General features: G+C 38.4%; 1 protein-coding gene across 1 annotated transcript; it reads left to right on the top strand.

Annotated features, from left to right (window-relative positions):
• Window positions 1–417: 417 nt before the first annotated feature.
• On the top strand, window positions 418–27416 carry LOC140238851 (E3 ubiquitin-protein ligase MIB2-like). Its single transcript, XM_072318746.1, has 21 exons — window positions 418–646; window positions 2074–2245; window positions 5397–5503; window positions 6527–6721; window positions 7308–7456; window positions 8165–8275; window positions 9360–9464; window positions 10006–10177; window positions 11226–11359; window positions 11955–12103; window positions 12570–12726; window positions 13200–13354; window positions 15090–15216; window positions 16867–17076; window positions 18367–18542; window positions 19666–19769; window positions 21832–22049; window positions 23113–23221; window positions 23820–23885; window positions 24600–24710; window positions 26844–27416. The coding sequence occupies exons 1-21, from the start codon at window positions 418–420 to the stop codon at window positions 27095–27097; spliced, it is 3210 nt and encodes a 1069-aa protein (XP_072174847.1). The 3' UTR covers window positions 27098–27416.

The following is a 27416-nucleotide window of genomic DNA, read 5'->3' as shown; positions in this document are numbered from 1 at the left end:
GGCCTGACAATCATAATTTACATGCATTGACTGTATTTCAATGCAATGCAATTATAATGGATGGCTGTTCATAACAATACACATAACTGAACATGCCAATCTGTTCGACAAAAATGGCATAGCAATGCATCCAGTTGTTGATGTTGGAGTTTAGTACAATAAAATCATGTCAATATTTGATGTAAAGCCGATAGTACTGTATATGGCCGTGTTTATGGGAGACTTCTGACTTGATAATGTATATGATATCGAAAAAAGAAAAATTTAGAAAACTCCTGTCTTCCAGGCTCAAAATACCGGAGTCCCCAGAAAGGCCTAGATCTAATTGTATTTTGTTTTGTTTTGTTTTGTTTTTCCTGTAACATTTCATTCACAGCTGTACGTGAGTGTACCTACACTTGAGCAAGCACATAAGTGATGGCAGTAAGTGTTGGACTCCGAGTTGTCCGGGGCCCAGATTGGAAGTGGGGTAACCAGGACGACGGTGATGGACATCTTGGGACGGTGGTCGAGATTGGGCGCCAGGGAAGCAGCACTTCTCCAGACAAGACAGTGGTGATACAATGGGACTGTGGGACGAGAACTAACTACCGTGTCGGCTACCAAGGGGCCCATGATCTCTTGCTCTACGACAATGCACCAGCAGGTAAAGTAGCATCATCCAGTGAAGCCCGACCAGACGCTGTTGATACGCTGTGCGAATACAGCGTCTGACCAGCGAGGCAGGTACCTTCAAAGTGAGGAACCGCAACACAACTACAAAACTTACGAAAATGTATACTTATTCTATAAAAGATGTACATGTTACCAAACGTTACTCACCTTAAGTGCAAGTTTGTATTACAGAAGGTTCGTAAGTCCATTGAGAGCCTTCGTGATAAGTCCGTGGAACAAAAACGTGTGGAACAAAAACGTGACACTTTCTGGCTGATTCGACGACCGTCTCGGTTCATCGTTGCAGAATTCAAAATGGGGCCTTGGCTTCTGCAAATTATGCGCATGCGCTTGAGAATGTATTACAGAACGAACCTGTGTAATATGTACATGTCGTATTGAGTACACATGTACTTTTGCGTGCGTGCGCTGCTTGAGTGTATGTAGCAGCACGGTCGACAGCGCGACCTGCATTCAGATCATGTGCATGTGACCAAAATGGCCTGGCGTGAAAGACGATGTACCGTTCGCAAGCCGTTCACACATGCTGCATATAACCATCATTTTAGATAAGTTGTTAAATTCAAATTTTAATGTTGATAGCATAGATATGAAGTCTCATTATTATTTTGTTCGTCCGATGAGTTTGAGGTGACAAAAAATGATCTAAAGTATCAAAATTCAATCCGATCGCATGGCGATCATTGACCTCTCTTCGTGTTTGTTGCTCTGCTGGTACAGCCCTGTCGCTACTACAGCAGCGACTGGGCTGTGTATAGTTACATCCAGTGCAACGATGATCAAAGTCATATTTTCATGAGTGAACTGACATTGTGTACTTCCATCAGCTTAGCCACCTTATTTGATATTTGTATTGAAAATGAATTGTATATAATATGGCTGTCATGATTCTTAATTCTCTTCTGTTTGAGATTTGTCGTGAAGATGCTTTCTACATGTACTTCTTGTTTTCATTTTTTGATTTTGTTTTTAAGATTTGTTTTTTAAAAAGTTGGTTTCATCAAAGAAAAGGGAGAAATACAACTTCCTGCAATAATTGATTCATCAATAGCAGGCGTTGTTCAAGATGCAAAATACACATGTACAAGTATTCTCTTCTCTGATTTAGGGTGATATCTTGTTGAAGGTAGTTTCTGTTGATTTTCAAAAAAAAAAAACAGATTAATACAGGTGTCTCGCAAATGATGGTTTGTGTGTTCTTTCCTATTTATTAACACCTTGAATCCAAATTGAAATCATACATACCAGTATGCAGAACAAGCAGATCTTGTTTATGGTCACAGGGATGTAGGTTTGTAGTTCACATTCAGATCAGAGCCGAAATAAAATCTTTTCAAAGTTATAAGATGTTATCCAAGTTAATGTATCTTGTTGTAATATATACATTTTGTTTTCCAGGAGTGAAGCATCAGAACATTATATGCAATGGATGCAAGCAAGAAGGCATCATGGGAATCCGCTGGAAGTGTATAGACTGTGAGAACTTTGACCTTTGCTCCATATGCTACTTTGCAGGGGCGCATGATCATAATCATGAATTCCTTCGACTTGTCACGCCATACTCTGCTGGGTGAGTTGCTGCTGCAGTACTTGAGTTTATTATGTGCATTAATTAAGGTCCTGTAAGTTTCATCAAAGTTGGTCATCTTTTGATAGTTGAAAGAGATCATTTGCTGGAGATCTTCCACATTAATTACCTGGTAGATGTCACAACTGAGTATCGAGATACAGTGCACTCCCGTTATAACAAAATGCTCGGGACCAGCTGTTTTCTTTCGTTGTATAACGAAATTTCGTTATATCTGAACAAATACAATATATAACAAAAACAAGGAAACCATGCATATATCATATATATACACTGGAAAGCTATGTGAGATGAGATGGTACCTTTTTAACTTTGTTTGAATATTACATTTAAAAGAGAGCATAAATAGTGTTACACAATAAGTCGCATAGAAAATGACGGTTTAGGATTCCTTTACAGTTCGCTACCAGTATTCCAAAGATTCATTTCTTACTAAAGTCTATTACTCCAAAAGGCCCTTTATTCCGAAGTTTCGCCATTCCCGGGATTCCGAAGGTTTGTTCATTATTTTGAAGCTTCGCTCTTCCGACGATTCGTTATTCTGAAAGTTCATCATTTAGATACAAATATTTTGTTAGTTTTCCGAAGACTCGTTGATCGGAAAATGAAATGAGTTTCGTCATTCCGAAGGTTTGTAAAAGAAAAAATTAGAAAGGTTCACTGTTCCGAAGGTTTTTTAATCTGACAATGAAATAAGGTTTGTTATTCTACCGAAGGTTTGTAAATAAAAAAAAAGGTGAAAGGTTAGTTATTTCGAAGGTTCATTTATCTTAAGACGATTATACAGTTTGCAATTCCTAAGTTTTGTTAGTGGACACACCTTTTTCACTATTGGATCAACAATTTTTTTTTTAATGTCCCGATTAACGAAAGCTTAGAATTACTATCATTTTCGGACTAACGAACCGTCGTAATAACAACCATATTTCATTGTCGGTTTAACGAACCTTATTAATAACGAACCTTTTGAATAACGCCAAAACGTTTGTGATAACAAACCCTATTTCATTTCCGAATTAACAGACATTTAAATGTATCAGAATCTGTGTGTTTTGTAATTAAGTACCTTCGGAACAAATCTAACCTACTTTGATTTCAGATTATTGTATAACAATAATGCAAGTCACCCTCGGAAACTGTGCAGGATACAAGGAGTGAACACACAGTGATGTGAAGCGTTCGCCCATGTAGAGATGCTATGAATGTTCAGTTGTTCCGCTACATATTTTCGGAGGCGATCCGCATTTCGTTATAACGGAGCTCATTTCTTTTTTTTTTCTTTGTCAGTCGTGCTCGGAAAAGACTTCGTTATAACGAAAATTTCGCTATAACTTGTTTGTTATAATTGAATTTTGTACCATAGACTTTAATGGCGATAATTTTGGGACCAGAAGTTTTACTTCCTTACAACGAAATTTCGTTATAACCGTGTTCGTTGTAATGAGAGTGCACTGTATTGTGAATCATAGATTTAGTGAATGACGTGCTATGATGTGGTATGTGGCTCCCTGGGGTACCCACCATTTTGTTAAATAATGATTTATTTCATAATTATTAAATGATGATGATAATAATAATAATAGTAATAATAATTGTTATTGTTATTATTATTATTATTATTATCATTTTGTTGTTGTTGTTGTTGTTGTTGTTAGAGCTGCACCCTTGATTACTCGAAAATGGATGAAGGGTATTTCTTAGTGCTTCATGCAAGAAGATTTTATGCTGTTTATGAAAAACAAATATGGACAAAATATGGATGAAATGAAATTTATATAATCAACCAAATAGAATAACTACTAATACATGTATACGCCAACAAAGATTTTAATCCTGAAAATAGAACCCATCTTTTCTCTCTTCTATATCAAAGCCACGCAACAATAGTGGTGACACAGCGGCAGCAGTGCTAAGCAGCCGCACCAGTATTAAACACTGTACCATAGAGTATAATTTTGATACACATCTGTGCAGCGTACCACTGCATTATGATTATCAGTCGACAGATGAAAATAAGTGATTATTGGCAGGGACTGTTCATTGAAATTATCTCCTTATGAATTTGTGTCCAAAATTATAGTGTCATTTTTTGGGAAAAAATTACAAATGTATTATTTTTGTTGAGAGTAATTTGCATTGGGATTGTTTGATTTAGCCACCTTGCTGTCAATGTGTAACTGTACAGGTATATGGTGCTACACAACACTGTAATCTGGGGATATGCAATACCCTGGGTTGTAGTATGCTGAATCATATGAGACATGCACTTTGCTGTTTTCTAGGCCCATGTCTGAGGTCATATCTTACAAGTGTGGTTTACATTTAATACTGGGATAGATGTCAACTGCTCACAACCCAGAATCATGTCACCTAATTTGAGATAAAACATCCAATTTTTTTTCCTTTTTTGTTTGTTTGTTTGCTGAGTACAAGATTTCAGAATGTGATACATGTATTTCTCTTTTTTTTTTAACTTTTAGAATAAATATTTGTAACAGATCAGGAGGAAAAAAACAACAACACCAATCTGAATTACGATTAAAATAAATCTACCGGTAGTACAATTAAAGATAAATACTCAATAATGGAACCACCTCTGGGTATATTATAACTCATTGTTAACATGACCAGGTGATAACATTTATTTGTTCCAAATATGAAACTTAGTAAAATTCCTTATTTCTCAAACATCGAGAAATAGGTGGGTAGAAAAGGTGTATTAATATTCTGACTTTGTGGAAGTAAACAGTAAAAATATGCCCCTTTTGGGACAAACAGGTCATGCACACATATCTGCCGTTAAATGTATATTGATGAAATCTATTCACTGTCCATTTTGACTAATATGTGTACATGTCCTTGTTTTGTTTTTGTTTTTCTTTTTTTGCAAACTGTAGACTACAAGTGTATGTGTGATATATCAGAGATTCTTATTTGTCGTAAAAGAATTGCAATTTTATTTGACAATTATGTGAATATCATTTGTCATGATTAACAAAGCTTCATTCTGGTTCATTACAAAGTACCGGCAGATCAAAACAAATGAACAAAAAGAAAAGAAAAGAAGGAAGAAGAAGAAGAAAAAAAGAAAGACCGAACCTCAAGTTTCTCTTTGATCTTTATGTCCTACCAGGGTTCGTGTGTCCAAGAGAGCCAATGCTACACGGACCCCGCTGAAAGGTCTGCTACCAGGTGCCAAAGTGGTGAGAGGACAAGACTGGGACTGGGGCGACCAAGATGGTAAGTCTAGAGGACGCCTTAAGCTTGAGGTACATATAGCTGTCTTAGTGTCAGTATAAACATCCTTGTGACAGGAGAGAGCATGTCCCTCCCTATGACATGCAATGGCGAAATGTATTGCCTTGAATTCTCCAATTCAAAATGTCCTATTAATTTGGTTCAATTCTGATCTGCTTCTTTAGTGGTAATCACAAATAAAACAACAACAAAAAAAAAAAAAAAAATGGGAGAATTGGGTCTATTGTGTGTGGACAACAACCTAAGAAACCTAAGGCATTACCTCTGAAGACTTAAAAAATTCTTTCCTACTGTGACTCTGTCTAATGTAACCTTTGATACCTTTCACCTTGCTGTAAACAAGGAAAAATGTAAGTGTGTTGGTGATATGTGTGTAGCATTTGTGCCATCTGATGTTCATGTTGTTTTCTTTGTTGAGTTTGTTAGTAGTTTCTTCCATCCAAACCTTAGATTTAAGTACTGTTGTTATAACATTACTTATTTCCCAACTCTATCTGATTTGTGGTCAACTAGAGAAAAGTTGGAGTAACCTTGTGACTCTTTTACAGCATGAACTCAAGAAATCGCATCACATGATGCCTTAATCATGGAATATTTTTCAATGCAGGAATTTTCAGGAACAAAGTACTCTCTCAAGCTACAAGGGAAGTGAGAACATACAAAGTTTGGGAGAGATATTGACATACACAAAGAAATATTCTTACCTGCAAAAATTCTGAGTAAATTAATGTCACTGATATAAGCCCAGTGCAGAAAAATAACCACATAATTGTTTCCACTGTTACAGAAATAAGCATACAATACTATGCCATTTGATCTGAGCATGTACGATGTGTATTTGTCACTGAACTGTAGACAAGATGATACAGTATTTACTGTCTCACTTTATTCCAGTGCTTTCCTTCATTATCTTCATATGAGTTGTAATAGATTAAAGTCTTATTCCCTACCTAGATCTATAGTCATCTTAAAGTGCAATGTGTGTTTGTGAATGACTTTTTTTAGGAGGGGAAGGCAAGTCAGGAAATATAATCAATATCCGAGGCTGGGAGCACGAGTCTGGCCGCAGCGTTGCCAATGTTACATGGGGGAATGGCTTGACAAATGTATACCGTGTGGGCCACAAGGGCAAAGTGGACTTGAAGTACACCAAGGATGCGACAGCAGGCTACTACTACAAGGAACACCTCCCACTCGTTGGTAAGATGAGAAAACATACTGGAATCTTGACGATATTTGGCCCCACTTGCATATTGTCACAAGCCATGTACAGGCTTTCTCATATGCATTCCTTCTGTCATCTTGTGGCTGTCATCTGTCCTACCCCTATTCTGTACCGATTTGTGCAGTACTGATATGGTTTATAATCGTCTCTTCACTGTCATATGGCAATGCATATTAAATTGTGTAAATTTAAAAAAAATGGATTTATCAACAAAACAAAAGAAGGATATTAGTACTGCATTATGGGTTAAGCCATGACATGTTATGACATGCCTCCTCTTGTTCCTACATACACAGTTATATGCAGTGCTCTGCTGCATCATTTTGTTGTGCATATGTATTCTATGAAATTGCGTTTTAAGTGGAACATATCTTTCTGTATTTTTCTCCATTTTTCTAAGGTGATTATATAGCATAACATGCAATAGGAAAATTTGTGCTGAATTAGGTTCACACCCTCTGCAGAACATGTGCAATATTTACCAGATTCTTAATGTATGAAGCTGAAAATTATTGTTTCATGCATCCGTTGTTTCAATGTTCTGATATTTTGTAATGCCAGGCGAACAAGGTGAGCAGAACGTGCGTAAGCCGGCAGAGGAGAGCAAGACGAAATTCTGTGTGGGCGATAAGGTCAAGGTCGTCCTCAAAGTTGACGTCCTGAAGGCTATGCAAGAAGGTCATGGGGGCTGGAACCCCAAGATGGCGGAGGTGAGGTGGTCTCCTTGTTATTGTGCATGCCTCTAAGCTGCCTCTATTTCAAGTTAAAAGGCATTATTAGCCATTTGCAGATGAAACAAAAACCCAGCTTAAGTGCATCAAAATAGTTCTAAATTGTGAGTTAGGGATAGATTTCTATTTCTGTGAAATGTGGTGGTTAAAGGTCAAATATAGAGGTCCATGGTCAATGAATGTTGAAAAGGTTTGTTTTTTTTTTTTTTTCAGTCGTTGCTCTAGCAAGAAATGTCCAGAGGTGATAGGTACACATTGGCAGACAGGGTAAAAATAAATGAAAATTTATTGCCTGAAATAATAGGGGTGAAAGGTCAGAGATCGAGGTGAAATACCACCATAATCTAGCTAAAATACAATTGCCTGGCCATAAATTCCACTAGGTATAAGTTCAGTAATAGGTTTGTTTTTTGTAATGTACAGAAATTAGATGGATAGAAATAGTAATGGGATTAATGTTGTAATCAACACTCTGCATCCAAGTTCAATGAACTTCATCAAAATGTAGACAAAGAGTCATGTTCCTGTTACAGACTTATGTAGTGACTGCCTGATTCTTCATATGTAATATATGGAGACTGATAAGTATGCCTATGGTTTTTCTCTTTTGTGCAAAATTGAAAAAAAAGAAAAAGAAAATCAGTTTTATGACAGTTTGTATTTCCTTCCCTTTTCATGTAATCTCAGTATATTGGAAAGGTTGGGTTTGTGCATCGGATGACCGAAAGGGGAGACATCAGAGTCAGCTATCGGGAATGTGGGACAAGGTGGACGTTTCATCCTGGCGCTCTCATCAAGGTACTGTCAAAATGTACAGATATTCTGGAAATATTTATATCAAATATACTGCATGAAAACATGAGTCTTCAAGACATTTGCAGAGGCAGTGTTACCCTGAGGGCAAGTGAAATGATGAAAACGGAGAGCATGACCGTGCTAAAAGTGATTCCATTATAGATCACTTAAAAGCTCTCTTGTATGAAGGAGGTGTTGCACATGAAGATTGAAGTACTATCCAAGGGGAAATACCAACAAGTTTTGCCTTTGCTCGACAATTAGTACTGGAGTGCAATGATCTATCAGGCTCTGTGATGAATCCTAATGGAGTTTATAAATCCAAGATCTCCTCATAGGCCATTTCACAACAGTCTCTGAGTATGACCGCATATTCCTCCCCAAAACAAGCATGCAGGTCAAGTTCATCTTTATGATAGATTTCATAACCCATTGAAGATTAAGAAAGATGAAGAAGAAGAATGAATCTCAACCAAATGCCTGTGAAGATGACTGTGTAGGGTGTGTGGTTGGTCACTTCATATTCCTGTAGTTTGTTGCGGTGCAGCTCACTGTGTACTGACCTTAACAAGTCACTGTGTTACATACCTCCTGTGCATTCTACAACCCTAATTTCTTGCCAGATTTCATTCAAATTTGCGATGGAAGGTCAAATATACCACTTGAAAATCTAGATGCCATAAGATTTCTGTTGTCAGATCAATAATGTCCTAAATGTTTCATCTCTCAAGTAGAACATCATACCAATGAGAAGACGGGGTAGTCTGGGTGATAAATTCATGTTTTATATCAATGAACGTCTCATGTTTGCATTGCATTTATTGCATCTTCCCACCTATTTTGTGTGTGTATCTATGTGTGTGTGTGTGTGTCCACATGTGTGATGGTGTGTGTGTGCATGTATGTGGCTATTTTCTTTTCATTTAGAGGGTTCTGTTGTATACTGGTACAGTGAGGGTACATTCGATGTGTTTATCATTGTCTATTAGAGAACATTGTTTCAGGGCAGGTGTGATTTGATATACATATGCAGACCTGATTAAGCATAGATAGTACAATCAATGATGAGTTGGCCATCTTTCCACAGGTTAACACGTATGCGGTGGGAGATGAGGTGACTGTCTTGAATGACATAAACCTGGTGAAGCGTCTCCAGGCAGGGCATGGAGAGTGGAGCACTGGCATGCAAGCGGTAAGGCAGCAATTCCATTCTATGTCTTGATTTTTAGATTTCATAAAAAATTGATTGGTTTGTTATTGTTGTTGTTGTTTGTTGTTTTGTGAAATTTTTTTATCTATTTTTTTTTTTTTTTTTTTTTTGAGGGAGGGGGAGGGATTTGCTTTGATGAATCATGCAGGGAGGTCTTGGATACAATGTATTGACAAATTCTAAAGACAGGATTACTTCCCACAGAGCTATGATTGCGTGTCGCAGTTACATACCTAGGTATCCATTGCCCAATAACCTCCTTTTTTTTTCTTCTTCTGCTTCAAATGAGTCACACAATGCACTCTGGAGCATTTACCTCTGCTTCCTTGGTTTCAAAATCCTGTTTGTGTGTGTGGTTTTCATGTGAAATATCTCCTGTGTGAATCAGACATGTGAACAGAAGTGATTACCACACAATTGTTTTGGGAATATTGAGAAAACAACAGAAATTTTGTAATAGAATTACATTCGTCAATTGATTGTTTGTTCTGTGCTTTGTTTCTTGTAATGCCTTCTTTGATAGACACTTGGCAAAACTGGAAAAGTTCTCAAACTGTATTCAGACGGGGACCTCAGGGTTTCTGTGGACAAGCAGGTGTGGACCTTTAATCCAGAATGCCTGACCCCAGTTCAGAGGTCAAACAAACCTGACCTCAACAACACCATGACAGCAGACAGAGCCGAAGAACTTCAAGGTGTGTCACTGAAGCTCTTTCCTTCACTTGCCAGAAAACCTTCGAAAAGAAAGGGAAAATAATGTATCTCTTTCCCTCCTTACTGTAGAAATAGAAGCTCCCAAGTGTGTGTGTTTTTTTTTGTTTGTTTGTTTGTTTGTTTTATTTTATGACATTGCATATTGTGAGACTGGATCACTGACCATTAATCCATTTTATTTGCTGGTGATTTATTGATATTTGTACCAAAATATATAAAATCTCTCATGCAATGAGAGCATGCAATATTCTGTGGTAATATGATATCTTTATATTCAAAGGTCTCACAAAATCTGACATTTAGTACCAGTTTACATTTTAGTACCAGGAGTTACTAGCAATTAAAGGAGACCTCCGGATGATTTTCAAATTTTTTCATTTGAACCACTATAAATTAGTTATACTGAGGACAGAGTTTCAGAATTTGTGATAATTTGGATGAAGAATAAGAAAATTATCAAAATTTAGAACAAATTGCAATGAACAAGGATGATGACATGGCAGAGTCACCATAAGAATGCATAAGTTGGGGCTCAAGGAAACAGAACAAAAGAAGAAGGCATGCATAGATTATGCACAGGTGAACTCGCAAGCAAGCGGTATTGTAATGGAATTGCACTGCTACATTTCTGAAATATGTGAACCTCCTATGTCATCATCCTAGTTCAGTGTAATTTGTTTCAGGTTTTTCAAAGTATTGTTTCTCTGCTAAAGAACCACAATAAATTCCACAAATCTGTACATGGAGTTGTCGATTTATGTACTACATGATGTGAAATTATGAAAATCGTCTGGAATGTCCCTTTAAGTGTCTTGGTGGGGGCTTTCAAACACATCTTCATTCAAGGTAGGAAATGAAGTAAAAATTATATTTTATAAAGTAAAAGTGGACTGTCAAAAAGTACAAACAGTAATTGTCAGATACAGACCTACACATTCAAACTAAATGTCATTGAAGTTATTGCAGAAGTGTGAATCAAGATGTTTTGTTCAAAAATCACACATTTTATGTGGTCTCATGATATTATAGGTAATCTCAATGACCAACTACAGCAGATTTTGAGCTTAGACTCTCCCAGTGAAAGCCCCGACAGGCTAGTGAGTGAAGCAGCTCAGGGCAACATCCGAGCAGTCACTGACCTCATCACCGAGCATCCTGAGTGGGTGAGTTGATGTTGCATCATGTCAGTGAGGTTTTCATCTCCTTCACATGCTGTCAACTGAAGATCCATGCAGGGTATTTGCTACCTTACAGGTAGTAGCTCGTTTATAAACTCTGTTTCAGGGTAGCAGGACATTCCCAAAAACCTGGCATCAAATCTGGAAACAAACTTATAATGCATGAAGGAGTGACCTCTGACATTGCCATTAGTTGATGAAGACCCCAAGGGCATATACTATCATTGTATTTAGGCTTTGCACAGATGTACTCCCCTTTAATATAGTTCTTGACCAGTATATCTTTTTATAGTACATCTAGTCACATACTGACTTGTTTTCAGTTCCAGCTACAGTGCACACCCGTTATAACGAACATGGATAAAAGGAAATTTTGGTTACAACAAAATAAAAATCCATAAAAAATGAAAAATTATTGGCTCTATTTTTTTTATTGTTTATTTGTTTGGTTATAACAAAATTTCAATATAAACGAAAGAAAGCTGCTGGTCCCAAGGACTTCGTTATAACGGGAGTCTACTGTATGTAAATATATAACGTCAATGTAATGATTGATGTAATGCTCTTGTCTTTTATTCAGGTGGATGTCCAGGTGGCGGGCAAGACCGCTCTGCAGGTGGCCAGCCACCAGGGTCATCTAGATGTCATCAAAGTTCTCCACCTAGGCAAGGCATCCATGGGGATCCAAGACCAGGAGGGAGACTCCGCCCTCCACTACGCCATCTTTGGGTGAGTATGAGAGAAGGGAGAGAGAATGATGTAAACATATGGATTGGTGTATATAGACAGGTAGATAGAAAGATAGGTAGAAAAATAGGTAGGTGTATAGCTAGAGAGCTAGATGTATAGATAAATGAATGGATAAATAGGTAGGTAGATAGATAGATAGGTAGATAGATAGATAGACCAAACCAAGATAAATAGTGAGATTCGGATATGTATATAGAGATTGATAGATATAGACGTATATTAGAGTATATATAGGTAGTTAGATAGAGACAAAGTGACTTTAGCACATGTCTCCTTGAACAGAGACATAAAGATGTTGTTTCAAAAAGCCATATGTTTTTCTAGGGTTCTCAGTCTACGAATTGTTTGAGGAGATCTTAATGTAATTTTATAATCTTTCAAATGGGGCTTGGTTTGAGAAATGGTGGCTCAAATGCACTCACATCACATTGAATTTTCCCAACAGGAGACAGCCAGACATCGCCGAGTATCTGATCAGCAAGAATGCTGACATCAACCTGGTCAACAAGGCTAAGTGCAGCAGCCTCCACGTGGCTGTCAACAAGGGCTACGTGGACTGTGTCAGGGTACTCCTGAGGCACAAGTGCAACCCCAACCTGCAGGTAAGCTCCTCCCTACAGCTGATGTGACCCCCCTCCTTAAAGGTGGCGGAACCACCACAGTCCTTCCTCAAGGCTTGCCTGCTGGATTGAATCATAATGACTGTGATACACAAAAACTTTTAAATTAGTGATGTCCAGTATATGTGTTTGTAACTACAAAGATGATAACATACATGGAAAATGTGATGAATTCTTATAAATGTTTAATGATTCATACCATTTGGATAAAGAGATTACTTGGAGAAAAATCTTTTAAAGAAGAGTGAAGATGAGAGTATGAAGTTATCAGAAAAAAAAAATAATTGGCCAAGAAAGAAAAGAAGAGAGCCATTTGGAGTAAGAAAATGACATGAGGATGTACAGACCACATTCTTTTTCATAATGTCAAGAAAATATCTGGAAGTTTGTCTTCATCACCCCTCAAGTCAGCCGATCTGACAAAAAGCTTTTACATTGCTCTCAATACACATCAGGACTGCTATGGGGACACCGCCTTGCATGATGCGATCGCCAAAGACAGCCGTGACATCATTGACCTCCTGACGGAAGCACACGAAGCCGACTTCAGCCTCAAGAACAAACGCGGCTTCAACGTGCTGCATCATGCGTCCCTCAAGGGAAACAAATAGTATGTAGCTAGACAGCACACATTCTTTATCACCATCTCATATTCAAGAAATGTTTCAAATGTCCACAATTGCCTGTGAGACATGGACTGTGTTTGCCAAAAGGTGTTGCTTATTATCTTACTGCAAAAATTTCTCTAAGATGTATGAAGCTGTAGTATGTGAAGGGTTAAGCATAGTGATAAGTGATTATTTGCTGCAGTGAGAACATTTTCTAATATGCCTTCACTCCTCTCTGCTCATGCAGTGCTAGAGACTTAGTTTACCTTGCTTCACCTCATCACTGACTTGCTGACTTATGTATCCATCATAGTGCAATATCTGAACATAGCATCTCAGTTTGTATTGAATTTCATTTTACTCTTTTTATTTCACTGTGTAAGCTCGAAACTCTTGTTTTAAAGCTCCACTCAACATTTGTGTTATTAGGCATGAATAGATGTTCATATAATCATGATCCAGTTACTTTCAAAGCAATCACATTCATATGTGACCCGCTACAACAAAAGGATCCTAAAGTTGCTGACGGCCGAGCCGAGAAAATCGAGTTTGAAGTCACATCATCAAAATTGGTCAAAACAATCTGATTTCTGTTTTTTGCATAATTTTGTAGTCCATCATCTGCCAAATTTTCAAAGCTAAATGATTAAAGGAAAGAAGAAATTAGCGTTTTTCTGGGCCATGATTTTCCGACTTTCAATGTAAGAGAAACGTGTCCGAAGATTTGGATTTAGCACCGCAGCTAGACTCCGCCCCTAGCAACAAGGGGGTGATCTTAATGGTCAGTGCGTGGCATCCTGATTACTGATTGGTTGTGCGTAGACCGCTGGCGCTAAGCTTGACTGAACATGGCGGAGGTCGCTAGAAGCGTGCCTTCTATTGTCAAGCGGTGAAAACTGTCTCGCCTCCCCATGACCATGGTAGCGTCGGAAGGACAACTTTGAAGGCGTTTTTCTCAAAACTCTGATTTCCTCAACCACTTGACATGTGCTGATAAAATCATCAATATCTCCGCAACCGAATATTCTTATGAGTAGTGCTATATATGAATTTAAAGTAGAAGAGTACGGGAATAATATCATGCCATTTTCAGAAAATTGTCCTCCCCGACTTTCGGATCCTTTTGTTGTAGCGGGTCACATATGCCATCCTGGAATCCATTGGTGTGTAACAGTAGTCATTTTTTTTTTTTTTTTTTTTGGTGTGTGTGACAAATTGTCATGCAATCAGTTTGCAATCATCAAATTTTGTTCTGTTTTGAATCATATTTGCCAAAATTGGACACTAAAAATCATTGGATGAAAATGAAAAGGGTGTTAAGTTGCCACTAAAGCCATCTGTACATTGTAGTGTTTGAGGCACCGTAATGCCCTTCTCAATTTCACCTGACGAAATGTGGATTTTATTGTATTTTCCTTCCCTGGGTGGTAAATTGAGACCGTATCCGGGCAATTACCCCCGGAGGGCAATTACCCCCCGGCCAAATACTGGTTAGTAGTAAGGTAAGAGTAAAGATTAGGGTTAGGGTTAGGTTTAGGGTTAGGAGTTTGGGTTAGGGTTAGGTTCAGGATTAGGATTAGGATTAGGGCCAGGGGAAGGGTGCGGGGTAATTGCCCAGGGGGTAATTGCCCTAGACCCATTGAGACATCAAGTGATCTTTGTGTGTGATAAGTGTGAGATACAAGAAGCAAACTATGGAACACTGGAACAATGACTGCTATGTGGATTTCTTTGCAGTGCGGCCGAGAAATTGGTGACCAAGGCCAGACAGCTGGTAAACCTGAAAAAAGATGACGGCTACGCAGCCATCCACCTAGCTGCCCTGAATGGTCACAAAGATGTGGTGGAAGTCCTGATAACACAGGTAGGAAAATAGCTCTCTGGTTGTTCTCCCAAGTAGCTCTCTTAACTCTTTATATGCCATGTTCGCACGTCCTACTCAGTCGAAAGCGTGCCAACTTCACATATTCTGCTCAAACCCACAAATCCGCTTAAACCGATTGATAAATCGCCTAATCCCGCGGTACAATGAAAGCTTTTCTCGCGCTTTTGTTCCTTTTACATGCCGCTTGCATTCTGTGTGGTGATTGACTATCAAGCGGTGTTCCCTACTAAATTTGCGTGTAAATTCTATGTTTCTCTCACGGTTTCATGTGCAAAAGTCATGCCTTTACAGTAATGTAGCAACTGGTCATTAAAAAAAAATAAATAGAAATAGATTTGTCATACACTTTATATCAAGGCAAAGCTTGGCATTCCTCTTCAACTTTGCTCACTATTATGTCCAGCTTAACAGAAATTTGTAGAAGTTATATAGATTGGAAAAACATAATTCTTTTTCAAAGCATGTTTTCAAAGCATGACGACCTTCGTGTCCCAGAATAACGTGGCACACAGGGGGTTTCCACTGTGGCAAATAAAGAGTTAAGAGTAACAAAATCTTTATACCTGTACATGTTTGCAATCATCAGTCTAGTAAGTAAACATATTGTGCTTTTAAGCTCATACTCACAATTGTGCAACTAAAAAACTTCCCTTTCTTGCTTCTACCCCTTCAAGGATCAGAAATAAGCTTTCTTTGCCCAGGCACTGAAGCCTTCAAGTTTTCATGTAATAATTTAGGCTGACATGTTGTGCAATTGTGATGTTGAAACTGCCGATAGTAAAGGTATATTTTATCATGCTATCAAAATGTGCTTGTGGTTCTTTTTTTAAGCGACCAGTATTCTTTATGAATAAAGGGTCGTGTGCCCCTTTTAAAGGATGATGTTTGAAATTACAATGCACAGAGACAACTCAGTTGATATTCGTCGTACACCTTTCATGGCAAGTGTTTATTTCATCAACTGTGAAAAATGTTGATCCTTTGCAGTGAAGTAGACTATTCTACCCTGACTCATCTTCTTTCATCTCCTTCTTTTCCCCTTCTGCCATTTCTTCTCCTATCCCTTTGCCTTCTTCCCTGGCTCTTACCTTCTTTTCCCATCCCGTCTTCTTCTCTGTTATGTTTTTCCGTCTTCCACCCAACTCCTCCTTCTATTCCTTCATCTTCTCCTATCCCTTTGCTGCCTTCTCTGGCTCTTACCTTCTTTTCCCATCCCGTCTTCTTCTCTGTTATGTTTTTCCTTCTTCCGCCCACCTCCTCCTTCTATTCCTTCATCTTCTCCTATCCCTTTGCTGCCTTCTCTGGCTCTTACCTTCTTTTCCCATCCCGTCTTCTTCTCTGTTATGTTTTTCCTTCTTCCGCCCACCTCCTCCTTCTATTCCTTCATCTTCTCCTCTTCCTGTGCCTTCCTATCTGTCACTTTTTCCTTCTCCCTCTCTCTGTCTCTTCCTTCTTTTTTTCTCTCACTCTCTTCTTCTTCTTCCTCTCCTCTGTCTCTTCTTCCTTCTTTTTCTCATTTCCCCACCTATACCTTCCTTTTCCTTCCCTTTCTGTCCTTCTTTTCCGTCTCTTTCCTATGCTTTGTATGCTTTCTCTGCTTCTACTCTTCACCGTTTCTGTACATCCCAGGGGCATGCCAATATCAATGTGAGAAACAACCGGAGACAGACCCCCCTCTTGTTGGCAGCGGGCCAGGGCCACACCCATGTGATTGAGCTCCTGGTAGCCAAGGGGGCTGAGGTGTCGGCTGATGATGAGGATGGAGATACCAGCATGCACCTTGCCCTCCTCCGACAGGAAGTGTATGCCGAGAGGGACGACTCCCCCTCCATACAGCAGGTATGGTTTTTGTTTCTGGATTGTTTTTACAATTCTGTAAACTACTGTAAAAGTGGACATTTTCGTAGTGTTGAAATTTATGTGTATTTTACGCCACATAACACTAGCGCATAAACCAAAGCATGTGAACATTTTTGCTTGTAAAATGTAACATGTAATATAAGTACAATTTTTTTACTTTATTTCCGAGGAATAAAAAACAGTCAAGTGGAACTCATCTACCTGCCTGAGTGCGAAAAATTATTCCCGCAAAAAATTCCACTTTTACAGTATTCTTACTCTCTGTTAATTCCCTGTTGTGCTGGCTTGTATGGGTGATATGTTGTCATATTCAGTATTAATTGAATATGCAATATATATAGCTGTTATATATTGATATGTATTATATAATTATATAGATATTAAATTCCAGAAACTTGCAAGTACAGTGGGCAATTTTTAAAAATTTCACACAAATTTACTAGTTGTACTTATGCCATATTACTGTACGATAGAAGCAATTGCCTGTGGTATGACACTGAGAAATTTCTGGTGTCAATTATCATGCAATGTTAAGACTTCAGGGTCTCTCAAAAAGGGCACCCTACTGTCTCATAACCTCTTGGTGTAAGGTATTGGAAGTACAAGTTTACAACTTGACAAATATATCTACCTCCTGTGACTAGTCTGCTGCATGTTATGGCAGGTAAGGACGTGTCTCACATGTGCTTTTAAAGGGACTGTACAGTACTGGTTGAGGTGAGGATTCAGGTTTATAAAATTTTTAGTGAGATGATGAGAAACCTTTTATGAATAAGCATGTAATTTTATGAAGGATTCAATGTTTATTTGATGAAAATTGGCCTTGAAATGGCTGAGATTTCAAAAAAAGCTATCCTGATAAAATTGACAGGCCACGACTTTTATTAGGATCTCTTTGTTTTACTTTGTTTTTAGATATATCAGTCATTTCAAAACCGATTTTCATCGAATAAACTTTCGATTCCCCTTAGAATTGTATGCTCTTTAACCCGTTGAGGACGAGTCCCGAGTATACTCGGGCAGGGGTCTATGGGAAATGCGTGTTGTAGCAAAATTAAACCGTCCTCAACAGGTTAACATTTCATAGAGTGGTTTCTAAATATCTCACAAAGCATTACAAGCTGAATCCTCACCTCAACCAGTACTGTAAAGTCCCTTTATCATCCAAGTGGCTTCATATTTCAAATGCACAAACACCAGATAGACAATCGCCACTGACACAAGAATGTATACGTCTGTCTCTTGCACCCATCCCACATTTCTCACCAGTTCCGAACCAAGATAGTGACTGGCATGGTGGTCAACATGGGGATAGCGACAGTTTGCTTCTTGGTCCAAGCAGGAGGTGATCTCGGTCACAAGAACCGGCATCATAAGTCTCCCCTGGACCTTGTCCAAGACCCCAAGATCAAGAGCTACCTACTAACGCTTCATGAACAGAGGCGGTGAGTCAACTTTCCTCTAATTGCACCATATCCACGTAGACTCAGAAGAGAAAGTGTAATCTGGAAATACTACTCCCTCTCTCAAACACAAGATTGTACTCAGTGTCCCACTTCAAGTGAGAAATTTATTTTGTGAATAAGCCAGCTAGCAAAATTGCATACTCTCTTTACAATTTAATGTTATCATAATAATCAAAATCAATAGTGCTGTATAATTATTAACCTATTGAAGATGGGCTGATTTTGCTACAACACACATTTCCCACAGACACCTGCCCGAGTAAACTCAGGACCAGTCTTCAAAGGGTTAATGCAGCTGGGATTTGCTGATATTATTGCTTTAACAGTGTGAACTATTACTGTAACTACTACATTGCCTTATCATTATATTTTTACTGCCTCTACTTCAACTGTGATGACTTTTCCCCTTGCACTGTTCTCTTCAGTCTCTTCCTGTTATTTCTTTCACGATAATCCTTTTTCTCTTCTTTTTTTTCCAGAAGAAAGCTGCCTCTTGTTTGTGTATTTGTGTGTATTTCTTTTTGTCCTCTTGTTTTTTAAAGGGAATTTGTTCATTTATTTATTTATTTTTTTTTTTTGGTTCAGCAATTAGTTATTGTCTGTGAGGAGACTGCATATACAATCTCTACTTTTCAGCTGTCCCTCCATTTCCAATCAATTTTGATTTGGTATTTGTTAGAATGATTGAATAGTTTACAGTATTTTCCTTGTTTTCAACATTGTGTCTATTTTGTGTAATTACATGTGCTAAATATGTCTATATCAGTGATGGGGCGACAAGACCTCATATCTACAAAATGTGAAATGTTCAGGAGAGCAAAAAAAAAAAAAAAAAATGGCAGCCAAAGCACTAAATCAAATGGGATAGCCTTTCCTTTGACATGCCGTGGTGTCTTAATTTTGGGGTAAGACAGCTAGGATTTGGACAGAACATCACTTAACCGCTTATCTGACCATTGATCCAAAAGATTCATTTTCACCAAAATTTGAGATACAAGGTCTTGTCACCTCAGCAACGATATTTACTTTGCAGATGCATTTTTGTTTGAAATGAAATGAAATGAAATGAAATGAAATGAATTGACATCATATCTGTGTATAGGAGACGTGCCCGGGCAGAGAGAGAAGCTCAACATAGTAGACGTCAGAGGAGTGCCAGTCAGGAGAGGCAGCTGTCAGGAGGGGACACACCCATTGTCAAGAAAAGTGAGTCTTGAAGCAATGCAGTGACTCGGCAGCATTTATTCAGTTAGGTGCCACTGTGTACAATAGGGTGAGGACAGAAGCATGGGGGGGGGGGGGAGGTTTTGTCTTTTCAATGCACTGGCAACTCCTGTTAGAAGTATGTGGGACCAGCAATTTCCTATCGTAATACAAATATTTCATTATAACCATAGGAAATTTTGCACCATAGAATTTAATGATGATAATTTGGGACCTGAATTTTTTATGTTGTCGTAAACAATATTTTGTTATAACCATATTTATGGTTTGGGGAGCACCCTGTAGCAAATGAGTCTCAGAAGTCGCAAGATCATATTTTTGACACTTTTATATCACGCCCATCAATATACAAACAAACAAATAAGCATTGAAAAAGGCTGCAAAAGAGTCCTTTTTTAAGAGCTTCTTTTTAGTAGATTTGAAGAACAACATGACCAATGTATTCCAGTTATAGATAGCCACCTAGTCTCAACAAGTGCAAAACCATTAAAGGCATAATTTACCATTTGCAGATGAAAGCATTAGTGCTTTAAAATAGTTCTAAAATGTGAGTTAGGGATAGAAACAACCACTGTCAAAATTTGAATCCGTGTAATCGATGTTAAGTGTTGTTAAATACACGAAATGTGAACAATAGTTATAATAAAAAATGTTTCCAGACTAAACCGTATACAGTTACGGTTTATTGAGAAAAACCCTGATATCTCCTCATATTTTAGGTTTTATTGCAAATATTTCATAAGGTAGGATGTTTTATGATACAACAGACCTACACATATGCATTAAATGTGATATCTTGAATATTTTTGAAATCACTGCTTCCAAAGGTAAACTGGACCTTTAAATGTTGCATTTTAGAGATACACTAAGTGCAAGCATATTGATGTTCTTGTGTAATGCAAAAGCATTATCCTCTTTTGATTCAGTTCGTGCTAATTAGTGCATTATGTAGAATTCTGATATCCTAATTGGTGTTCATTATGGATTATGTCAGAGAGAATATTCCAGTTGCGTACAGTCTCTAAAATACATTTTGATTCTATGATAATAGTAGCAATAATAATAAGGTCTTATTCACCCAGGGTAGCCTCTTCAGTGTTTCCACTGCTCTACCAGAGGGCCCTGCTATTATTATCATTACCCTAGCATTGCCAGGTACCCATTTATACATCTGGGTTGAGAGGGACATAGTGGGTAATAACATCTTGTCCAAGGACGTAAGCACTGAGCAGGATTTGAACTCGGGTCCATTGATCTGGTGTCAGGGTCTTATCCACTATGCCACAGCACCCCCTCTCTTGACTGCATGTAATTATGATTAATTCACTTTGAATCTGTATTTAAGTTTAGTCTTCTCTTGAATTGATGAACCATCCCTTGATGTAAGATATGAATGATGGCATTATATCCTGTATGTATGTCCTATTTTCTAGATCACTGTGACACTGTGAAAGAAAATGTGTCTCATAAATTCTGTAATGTGTCTTATGTCGGTTACAAGTACGTTACCGGAAGCAAATGAGTTTTACAGTCACTTTACGATAAAACGGGAAACATTCTTGGCACAAAACTTGTGTGAGTTGGAGCTGATGGCCTTTTGCTGCATCACTCTTTTGTGAATTGCCAGTTGTGGAAAAATTAGAGTATACACCTGTACTACATTTACTGAGATTGTATGTACAAATTGGATCAATTCCATTACGTGGAAGGCTTAAACTGTACATTCATCCTGAGTGAGCCTTAAATAAGTACTAGAAATAATGTAGTATGCACTCAGATCCAGTGCAAATTTCGCCTCTGCAGTAGTGTAGACACAAATGTTTGTTTTCATTCTACATTCACAAGTCTTGGCTCCTTGCAAAATACATGAAAGGTTCATGCATGCAAAAATTTCTGGTCTTACAGTACATCACCACCATGTCTGTTATCACTGGTAGCTTCAAGGAATCTGCAGCTGTTTAAGTGAAGACTACTACCCTTTGTCAAGGGGATGAAATAATAAAACAAAGTATAGAACGGAAAATCTCCACTTCCATCGATAAAGGTCCCTCCCATCACAACGTGAAGCCCTCGACATCCTCCGCCCCGCCGAAAGCCGAGGGGACGACGTCGTCAGGGGAACCGTCTGCGGGAAATCTGGAAGCCATGATGTCGGACTGCCGCATGTGTCAGAAGCCGGCCAACTGTCAGTTCAAGCCTTGTGGACACCAGATTGCCTGTATGGACTGTGCCTCACTCTTCCAGAAGTGTTTCATCTGCAAGGTACTCGTAAATAGGATTTGAGCGTTCTCATAGGGTCATGATGTCGTTCAGACTGTAGCGCATATCGTCGCTGGAGCGATAAGACCTTGTATCTCCAAAGTGTTGAATGTTCAGGAGCGAAAGAAAAACTCACAAAAACATGGCAACCAAAGTACTATATCAGATAGGATAGCCTTTCCTTTGACATGCCGCAGTGGCTTTAGTTTTGGGGCAATACAGCTAGGATTTGGGCAGGACATTACTTAACTGATTATCTGACCATTAATCCAAAAAAGTAATTTTCACCACAGTTTGAGATACAAGGGCTTGTCACCCCAGCGACGATATACCTCTCACTCAATGGCTCTGGCTTGATTCCCATTGAGGCTTGCTGAGCAATTTCTTCAGAGGAAGGGTAAAATGATGAAGGAGAAAGAAAGACAATAAAGTAGACTGTGATTGTTATTCTGCAAACACTACACAGAATTCATAGTTGTACACTTGAAAATGTTTTATACTTTGCTACATAGCACTAAGTAAGACATTGTGTGATCAATCAGTAACCTCAAAGCTCGCTTCATCCGAAACACCATAAATCTCGGGGGGAAAAAAAGACAAGGCTCATGAACAAAACACATCAGTCTCACCCTTGCAAGGGCTGCACAGATAATGGCCTATACTAGGACAAAGATACCTCACCAAACGAAAGTTTCTCAGTCAATTTTTTTTTCTCCACATTTCATAAAACTTACCACATGAGCCCCTGCAACATTTACAAGTAAATACTTGTAGCTACATGTATATGTATGGTAGATGACGTTTGGGAAATAAGAGAAATAAGATAGAATAGAAAAAAGAGCAAAATGAGAAACAAAATAACATATACTCTTGCATTATCAGTTGAAGTGATTTAATAGAGATCAGGCAAAAGTTTGCTGAGAATTCAGACAAAACCTTGGCAAGAATTGGAGGGTCACAGTAAAGTAGTCTCGCTGAGACCATTGCACTGTAGGCAAAAAAAGAAGAATGTAGATGTGAGTGCAGGTGTCACTGATGCTATCATCTTGCCGTTGTCTGCCTACAGATGGAGGTGAAGGGCACCGTGAAAGTGGAGGAGACGGTCTGTGCAATCTGTTCCAGCAAGAGGGCAGAGGTCACTCTCATGCCGTGTGGACACAAGACCGTTTGCAAAGGTCAGTTTAAAGGAGACCTCCAGATGATTTTTAGACTTTCGCATTTGAGCATCTATAGATTGGTTAGACTAGGTACAGAGTTTCAGTGACTGGGATGAAGAATAAGAATATTTTCAAGATTCATATTAACAAATCACAATGAACAAGGATGATTACATAGCAGCTTCTCATCAGAATGCATGTCTGGGTGCTCAAGAGGTTAACGATAACCTCATTTCAAATGAGTGAATTCTTGAGTTGAATTGTTTTTGATATTTCAACTGACTGACAAAAATGCCCTTATTAGACATATTAAAGCACAATATTATTCTGGGTTTTACCAGAACCAGCACTGGCTGTTGGCAGAAGCTTGGTAGTCTAGTGGATTCGACACTTGTCCATTAATCAGGAGATCGTTGGTTTGAGTCCAACCCAAGTATGTACGCCCATGATGTTTTTTCAATCATTAGCATCAGCCCGATTTGCCCACCAGTTTAAACAGTGTATCTGTGGTAATTTCCATTAGATACAAAAGTGTAGTACCAGCCAAAACCACCAGAACACCATTGTTCCATGCTTGTCTGTATCAATGGGTATATTGTTTGCCTTCCCTGTCCAGGCTGCTGTGTGCAGGTGAAACTGTGCACCACTTGTCGACAACCAGTCAGAGAAATGAGGGACCGAGGTAAGCAGCCATCACTGTGCCCATGTTTGATCCTCAAAGTGTGCAAAATCTTGTCAATTCAATCATTTGTTGCTCTACTGGATTTTTAATGCTCCTTATACAGAGGATGGATGAATTCTGTTTCAAGGTCATTATTTCCACTCATTAGAGCAATGCAAGGGAGACACCAAAATTTCAGTAACGTGAAATTAACCCTAATGTTTATGATGTGTGAGTTAGTACTTCCCATGCATGTATAAGTAACATGTCTTTGCATGTCATTATATATTCTCTTTTTTTTTCTGGTGTTGCTACAGTCATGTCAGCATCACTTACATTTATATGACTCTGCAACCTGGCCTTGGAGATTTGTGTGTGTTACAGCTTTCATACTGCATTGGATTTACGTTTGTAGTGAATTCGGGGTCAGAATCTTGGTTCAACTTTGAGAACACATCTAGCATTTTTTTGTTTCTTTTCTTTTTACTTATAGTGAATATTGTGTTAGTTTTTAGATGACTGTAGTTTGATATGGTAGTTTAAATGAATGCCGTTCCGTCCCATGTTCCTTACATCAAATGTGAAGCAGTTATGTCCATCTTTTGTGATTGTACCTCATATGAATTTATTGATAGACATATACAGATTCATTTATTTTTGCATGTATAGTGTAAATATAATATGGATGTTCAGTTATGTTCAATTTCCCACCCACTGTCATCATTCCAATGACAGCTGGTCATCACATCTCCCCTCCATCTCAAGCATCGACATCAAACAGCTCATCATCATCCTCCTCCTCCACACCAGCTGGTCATCATCAGGGTCCATCAAGCTCAAAACAAGGTTGATTGTTGTTGTTTTTTCCTCCCCCACCAACCATTTTTTATTAAAGGACAAGTTGGCCCTATTTATGTGTGTGGATTGAGCGATAGCAGCAATATTAGTAGAACACATTAGTAAAGGTTGTGGAAAATCAGACAATCCATTCAAAAGTTATGAACTTGTAAAGTTTCACTACTGCCATCGCTGGATCAGAAGACTACTGCAGTTTGTGGCATTACTGATGAAGGACAATGATCGAAAGAAGATACAAAGAGAATTCCACAAAATATAATTGTTTATGAAAAGTATACATGTCCTTGACTTGTTTCTAACACATGTTAAGGTTAATATTGTTCTCCCTGCTTTTTGAAAGAGGTAAGTCAAGTTTTCTTTCATTTTTCAAGAAATATGAAAACATGTTGAATTCTGTTCATATTTTCTTTACATCATTGTCTTGCAGTGATGTCACAAGCTGTTGTAGTCCTGTCATCCCATGATGGTGGCACAGAAACTTTAAAAGTTCATAACTTTTAAAAGGATTGTCTGATTTTCCTCAAACTTTCACTGATGTGTTTCACTAGTATTGCTGCAGTCATTCAATCCACACATACATTTGGGTGAACTTGTCATTTAAAGCCATGCTTTTGGGGTAGGGGGAATTTAGCTGGAGAGGTTTGATAAAACTAATCACTTAACTCCAGTCATCACAGAATTGTGATTTATCTTGGGTGTACTTCTTCATTTCTTCAGTAAGTGGTTCACAAAGGAAATTTGGATTTTGAACCAGTTGGCAAATGCTTGTTAACTCATCATGATAAATTCAGTGATGGAAATCAATGCATTCCCAAAGCATTGTAGAGTACCGGTAGGAAAATTGATGTTCTTTTAGTCTTTGTGTGGCATTTTTGATTTTTGAAAACTAGAACATGTTATTATGAGATACTCAACTTGAACAGCTGTGTGAGCATCCGCGTGACTTAGATCCTAGAGGAGTGCATTGAAAACTCTATTTTGTAGCATGCTAATGATGCATGTCCTCTGTCTGTAGAATCTAGTTGTACTGTAGCAATGTTCTGATGAACATGATCTAGGACTAGAACTAGGATTCAGTATGATTAGCATATTTTGTGGTAGTTTGTTAGTACATTTTGTGTGTTGTATGAAAGCATGCAAATATTTACTTTCATTAATAGTTCCCAAGTTATTCAACATTCCTGGTACTTTGTGTCATCAGGCAGCTCTACTGCCTTATTCTTTGTCCTTTTACTTGTTGATATGTAATGTCTCTGAAAATATACATAAAATTTGTTTGTCTATTGTACCACTATTCATGGTAGACATCTAGCCAGAATCAGAGATATGTATGAGGTATTACCATGGATGTTCTTGAAGTATATAGAATTTCCATTCAAAATTAGGCAACATGCTCTATATCTTTTTTTTTATACGTCTGTTGCAAATTTGTGGCAGTATGATCATATCTGAATGAAAGAGCTCCTTAAATCTTTCAAATTACTAATAGATATCATTGTTATCCTTGTTCTTCTTCCTCTTCTTCTTTTTCTTGCTGTCATTACTGTTATGATTATAACACAATCATCATCATCATCAACATCATCAGCTATATTGTAATTGTAACCATTTGCTGTAAACCAATCATTTCTACTTGTTTTATTACAGTGTATGGACAAATCATTCACCTCAAGTCAAATCTGAGTATGGCATTGGAAACGTTTGATGGGATGATGTGGCTATTCAAAAGGGGATTGTAGTAACATTTCCCTCACTTAGAAAGTTGGTTCTTGAATAAGATTGTGAATGCTACATGAATGTACCTTAAAAACAAAGCTAGTGTTCAGATTCAGATAAGGATATATTTAGGGACATATTGAAACCATGAATCTATATATTTATATATCTCTTTCTCTGTCCCTCCATCTATTTCTCTAAGTCTTTGTGTTCAATCTTTTTCTTGTCTTATTTCTTTGCACACTTTGAAGCATGGACATATGCAAACATATAATACAACTATTCCATCTTTCCCTATTTCTATCTGCTCACTTGATGATATACCTGTCTCTGATGATATCATTGATTTGTTAATGTTTGTACCTCGTAATGCATGTTTGTTTGTTTTTTCTTGATGGGCTCAAGGAACCCCTGGCAGCCAAGCACATCGAGGGGTATCTGCAAAGTCCGGAAGTCGCTCCAAGGACGAGGAGCTGAGGCGGCTGCGTGAGCGATTCCAAGATTTAGAGGAGGAGATGTTGTGCCCCATCTGCATGGAGAACAAGCGTGACATGGCCCTCCTGTGTGGACACACCCTCTGCAAGAAGTGCTGCAGGGCCCTCAAGCAGTGCCCCATCTGCCGTAAGCCCATCACCAAGAAGATCCCCCTCTTCACCTAATACTAAGTAGCTTGCCTGGTATCTGCGGCACCAGGAGGGCATTTTCATGGCCCGTTACCATGGATACCGATCACCATGGATACCGAATGTGTGGTAAGAGATTGCCCAACCTCTGGGTGTGTATGCCATCATCACTCCTCCCTCCGTTCTGCAGCTGATGTATTGGATGAAGGTTGTGGTCATTATGAGAACTTGGATGTGGTCACCCAAGGTGTATCTCACTTTCTGGCTCTGAAAGCTCTTTATGGACACGATCTGGAAGCTGTGTTGGTTGATGGTGATGCAGAAAGACACAACAGCAGCACAATTCATGGAGCTG

This window comes from Diadema setosum, chromosome 15 (assembly GCF_964275005.1).
Source record: "Diadema setosum chromosome 15, eeDiaSeto1, whole genome shotgun sequence".
Lineage (NCBI taxonomy): Eukaryota > Metazoa > Echinodermata > Echinoidea > Diadematoida > Diadematidae > Diadema > Diadema setosum.
The sequence above is the reverse complement of the archived record's forward strand: the minus strand, read 5'-3'. Positions and strand labels throughout refer to the sequence as shown.